At 38.2% G+C, this 6,000-nt stretch overlaps 1 protein-coding gene across 1 annotated transcript; it reads left to right on the forward strand.

Moving 5' to 3' along the window:
• The first annotated feature begins 284 nt into the window (after positions 1-284).
• Positions 285-5,134, forward strand: glo1 (glyoxalase 1). The gene is made up of 6 exons (XM_063468577.1): positions 285-432; positions 3,493-3,575; positions 3,753-3,893; positions 4,095-4,162; positions 4,276-4,365; positions 4,700-5,134. The coding sequence occupies exons 1-6, from the start codon at positions 364-366 to the stop codon at positions 4,789-4,791; spliced, it is 543 nt and encodes a 180-aa protein (XP_063324647.1). The 5' UTR covers positions 285-363; the 3' UTR covers positions 4,792-5,134.
• The last annotated feature ends 866 nt before the right edge of the window (positions 5,135-6,000 follow it).

Raw genomic sequence — 6,000 nt, forward strand, 5'->3', positions numbered from 1 at the left:
GTCAGTCAAATATCTATGAATATCTTTAATATGGCCATCTTAGAAACACACTTCTGGTCCCACCCACTTTCTATTCACATCTTCTTTTTGTCAGTGGAAGCCAGTCGGAAGAACCACTAAGAAGCACCGAGTCCCAGTTAAAGATGAGTAAAGTTTATTTTGAGCTGTGAATCCTGCAAAGCTTTAAGAATAAGACTGTGGAGCAGGAAACGAGCGGTCCTCTCTGCATTTTCATCTCGGTTACTGTGCCTTTTATGTTGAAATCTTGTGCCGGAAGTATATTTTCCTGGAACTCCCTCTGCTTAGTCCCTTTCCCTGTCAGTCAGTCTCTGCCGAACTGCACTCCAGCTTCTTGTAGCAAAAATGAGCGATAAAGGTTTGTCAGACGAGGCTGTGGCAGCAGTGTGTAAAGATGGAGACCCGATCACTAAGGTAAGACCACTGTAGCCCCTCGTGGAGGTGATCTAAATTTACATATTGGCAATAATTCAAACCCAACAGGATAGCAGCTCCCAAACAGGTTAACCCGCTTTTAATGCTACATCCATTATCGGACACATTCCTCCACAAAATTCGCGGTTTTGCTCTCGTTTAGGGGCGATTCGTTTCTCTTCCACACGGTTTAAGGTGCTTTAGTTTATTATGTACCTAAAAAAAAAGAAACCAAAACCCCATGTGGTTTCATGACAGGCGGATGTGAGTTAACCTTTCTAGGTGAACCTTCCAGTGACTGCTGCCGTATGAAGATAGAACTTGTCATCCAAGGCGTGCGTAAAACAAGTCTGTGCGTAATGGAAGAGCCGCCTGTACTTTTTAGAAAAGCTGCCATTTAGGTGCGGTGAGACCAGAATATACTCCGCATCCTGTTGCGAAAAGTAGGCAGGAATAGGAATAGCTAATGTGGTCAGCATGTGTCGCAAGATATGGAAGCTGTCCAACAAGTAGGCTCACCAGGCGTCCCACTCATGTTTCGTAGTTCCACGTTTTGATTTTGGTTGTAAATCACAGAAATGACACACATTTGAGTCTCACAAGAAACCTTAAAAAGAGCTCCACTGTTGAGCCTGTGGTTCCCAAACGGCGTGCATTTATAAGGAGTAGGTGTGAGGTGGAATTGAGGAGTGGTTTGAGGTGTGGCTTGGGGTTTTATGTCAACCACATATTATTACTATAGCTGTACAAAAAGCAGTGAATGAAGTTTACAATATAAGTACACGTAAAAGGCTCTGATTTGTAGTGAGGAAAAAAAACCCTGCTTGCTTTCTCATGAAGAGAAAACCTCTTAAAGAAAAACTGTTAGGAGAAACTGCAAACTAAATTACCTGTATTAAGGTTTCAGCCAGGCTAGGGATTTCAGCAGCCTTCAGCCACAGTGCATCTTTGGTTGGCAAGAGTGAAATAATGCCAGCATGGTGCCATGCAAGTTTAATCGGCACCTGGAAACCAGAGAAAAGTTAGAGACTTAGAGAAGCCTAAAGATGGTTAACAGACAGAACAGCATAGGAAATAATATATAAATAGTTAATGATAAGCCCTTGATAGTTAAGGGCTTATTATTAACATAATGACAATAGTCTTGATTGAGTCCAAAGGCCGTCAAATGAACTTTATGTTGAATCTATGCATATAAAAAGTAGCCAAAAATGCATTCAATTGAACACAGCTTATTCATCCTTCACAGGTTTCATTCCCAGACCTTTGTGAGGGTCATCATTCGTATGTTTATTTTTTAAGATTTATAAAAATGGGCCTTTCAGCAGTAGCAATGCATCCCACATTGCCCTGCATTTCATTTATTGAGTTCTTAGTAACTTACTGTTCATGTTATTCACTGGATAGATGCTGTTCGCTCCACTCAGTCTGTTTCTGAAATCACTACGTTAACGTGCTGCAGCCCACTTACCTTCCTGTCTGTATGGCTTCAAGTGACAGTAAATACACATATGAAAACAGAAACAAACCTAATTGCTTAGCGGAACAAAGCAGTTCCCTCTATTTCTCTTTAGCTGTTTCTGACTTTTTTGCTCTGGCTGGCACTCACATGCTTTGAAATTGTAGTTTGGGGTTTGCTCCCACGTGTAAAATATGAGGTTTGACCTGAGAAATAAAAGGCACTTTCATTTTTCAGGGGCTTTCCACTTTTGCTTTGTTGGTTTAATGTGTGCTGTATGAGTGATGAACTACTAGTACTGAATGTAGCTGGAAATATGAATGCAGCTATGATGCTATCTGGGGAAATATATTGCAGCTGGGGTGTTTGTAGAGTTTCTATAGATATGAAACATTAACACAGAAGGAGGAAGGGTACAGGAAGGACAACACACAGAGATAGGACTTAACTGTGAAATGCAGTCAAAGAGCAAAGTTTGGTTTTCATACATTTCAAACACAGAAATATTGAGGGTAAAAACCAGACGACCACTTTACCACATTTACAGCATTTTCTTTTCTTATATTAACTCTGATAATTTCACTAATCAGGTGACACAAGATTGTTTGAACCACTGCATATCCATATGTTAAACACCTGCTTGAAACTGAAAATGTGTAACACATAGTGGCAGTTTGTCCACCAGTAAGGCTTGTTTGACTTATACCAAAAATAATTAAATTAATCAAAGAGATAACCCCAAGCACTGAGTAAAGATTCAGTTTACTTCATGCTGTGACTGAATGCTGTAATTTAAAAAGAAAAAAACAACAAATTTCTCTCCTCCCCAGAACAACAAAACCACATCAATCTAACACAATCTGACAAACTGTGTGGAAAACAGAAGTTTGTTTTTGAACAGACAGAAGTCCACGGTGACATGTCAGTACTGTTTTTATACGACTTTAAAATCTAATTTGAACTGAAATTGAAAAGAAGTACAACAAAATAAATATAAACAAGCAAACAAATATCTGTTAGCAATCAAACTGTTTTCCAGTTTCTCATTCTTTGTGTTTACACAGTGATGGTGCGACAGTTTAGCAATGCGGACTGGACCGCATTCTAGTAAAAACTCGGGTCATCGTTAGATGACTTATTTGAATTTAAAATAAGGAAGTAAATCTAACTGAACACAGGCAAATCTGACACGTTCAGCGCTATGATGCTGACCGCGTGTGTTTGTGCGCTCGCTAACACAGAGGTACAGTTCGACTGAAGGTCTTTTTCGCCGCTGAGTGCCAGGATACAAATCTTTCTCAGTCACGTCGCTAAACGGAGCCAGAGATGAGGCTGACTGTCTCACACAAGAATGAAATGTACAGTGCTTAACATCATAAAGAAATAAAATGATTGTCTTGTACTCTGCTCACTGAACTCCCGCCACTCTTGAGCAACTAAATGTAACGTGACAATTTGAGTTTGTTTTTTGTTGAATGAATCTGAATTCCTCTGCAGTTTAAGGAAACATTAATTTTCATCCCTGTCATATTTGTAATTCAGTTATACTGTTACTTACCTCGAAGACTTGTCCTTAATCTATTATTATGTTTTTGTGTTAGGATTTCATGATGCAGCAGACGATGCTGAGGGTTAAAGATCCAAATAAATCCTTAGATTTCTACACCAGAATCCTTGGAATGACGTGAGTATCCGTGCGGGCTTTGGTTTACTCAGATCTTGAACTGAGTTATATTTGTTTACATCTTTTTATTTGTCACTTCAAAGAGAGACATAAAATTGTTAAATGTGTTTTCAAAATTTGTGTGGACATTTCCTGACTTTGTAAAATGTTTTCTCTCCGATGTGTGATATCTTGCAGGCTCCTGCAAAAGTTTGACTTTCCCTCGATGCGTTTCTCTCTCTTCTTCTTGGGCTATGAGGACAAGAAGGAGATCCCTGCAGATGTGAAGGAAAAAACGGCCTGGACCTTCTCAAGAAGAGCCACCCTCGAGCTGACACAGTAAGGGTGGATGTTCGATACTACCAGGAACAAATTTATTTTATTGCATTGTGTGCATCTTCTTCAACTGTTATCTCCCTCATCCAGTGAAAATGATCCTCGGTTGTTAAAATGTAGTCAAAAACCTAAAGTTAGTGTTGTAAGCAATCAAAAAGCAAACCAAGCTCAAGTTGGAATATTTACTTGAATCTGTTCTTCCAGTAACTGGGGTTCTGAGTCCGATGACAGTCAGCCTTATCACAATGGAAACTCGGATCCACGTGGCTTTGGTAAGACTGCTTTCTTGTTGTGTTGAGTTGATAATGTATGTTTGTGTTGTGTCTGCTGCTTTTTGTGGATACTTGTGTGTCTGTCTGAGCACCCTCTCCGTTACTCTTGACAGGACACATCGGAATTGCAGTTCCTGATGTCTATGCAGCCTGCAAATTGTTTGAGGAACAAGGAGTCACTTTTGTTAAAAAGCCTGATGATGGTAAGATGTGACATATTTGTTCAGGGTTATGATACTTTAATCATAGTTAATTATGTAGTAAATCAATATTTTTTCCACATAATAATTCCTAAAGTAGCTACATCTTCCGCACAGGGTTACTTTAATTACTTTTAATTTAATGACATGTTGATAGCAGGTTTCTGTAAACCTTTAATAGCTAATATTTAATATTTGTACTAATATGAAATTGAATTATCTTGTATTCAGCCTGTCTTTGTTGCACATGTCTGAATCTGAAGTTTAACTTTTATCCAGTCAGTAGTTACAGTTTATATTCACCCCCTCTTCTCTGTTATGTTTTTCCCCCCTGCAGGTAAAATGAAAGGCTTGGCCTTCATTCAGGACCCTGATGGTTATTGGATTGAGATCCTAAGTCCCAACAATATGGTGTCCATCACCTCCTAAAAATGAACCCATGTGACCTTCTTCAGTGTGGAAGCTCAGGCTTGCTGTGGGTTCAGTGGGAGAAGATAAGATTTTTTGGGGGGGTGGGGGTGGGGGGAATGAAGAATTTATCAACATCTGCTGGAGAACTGAGAGCATACGGAGTGGGATTACTTGCACAATGGCAATCAGTCTGTCCAAGAACAAAATGGACTGTTATCACACAGTTGATCAGCATTTTGGTTACCTTTGTTACCAGCAACTATTTTCCTGACTTTGTCATGTCATCATGTTCTATTTTTTCAAAAAGTGATGTGCAAGCAAAACGGTATTACTTTGCAATAAACATGAAAGTCACAGTTGATACGGATTTCTGATTATTTTTCTTTCTAAAGGTGAAGTAATGAGTAATTTTTCATAACCAATTTACATTTAGGTCAGTCACACTCACGATTTCACCAAGGAGCAACAAGATAATCTGGGTATTTTATCCATACTTATCAAAGTTGAAAATGGATGTTTTTTTCATGTAGGAATTAATTGTTTTCTTGAGAAAATTAAAATTACGTCTTAAGGGGACTAAGGCTGCTGTTACTAAATAATGATTGGTGGAAACATTTGTGATGGTTTGAGAGATTTTCTGTGATATAATTTACACTAAGTCAGTTCAAAATTAGGCAGTAACGACTTAACTGAGGTTGTTGTATGTTAGCTCACATTTTGAAAACGTTTCCTAAAATTATCTTATTTAGTATTACTTTGAACAATTTGGATGTATTTCGCACCAAATAATTCCAAAGAAAATCGGTGTGTCTGTATTTTTGCTGAAATAAGAATGTGAGATTTCATAAGTGGAGTAATTTGATTTTGATTTGCTAACAGTAATTTAGACAAACAAATTGAAACTACTATGTGCACTTCAGTTATTGAAGTTTTTGCAGCCTTCCAAAGTGTGCACTAAATTAAAGGCGTCTGCACATTTTCTCTTTGATTTATTCCTGCCATGAAATTTCTTCAGGACTTACATTTTTTACATCTTTTTCTCATTACTTTTGTTTCCTGGCTTTGCAGCATAACACTTATATAACATTTTTGTCTACACTCAGTCTGTTGGCATATTTGCCCTCACATTTAAAGAAAAAACATCAAAGCATGCACATCACAACTGCTCTTTGTATCTTTATATAATTAATATACAAGCAGTCGTGATGTGCATAACTAAAATGATCC

Source organism: Pelmatolapia mariae, linkage group LG1, assembly GCF_036321145.2.
Source record: "Pelmatolapia mariae isolate MD_Pm_ZW linkage group LG1, Pm_UMD_F_2, whole genome shotgun sequence".
NCBI lineage: Eukaryota > Metazoa > Chordata > Actinopteri > Cichliformes > Cichlidae > Pelmatolapia > Pelmatolapia mariae.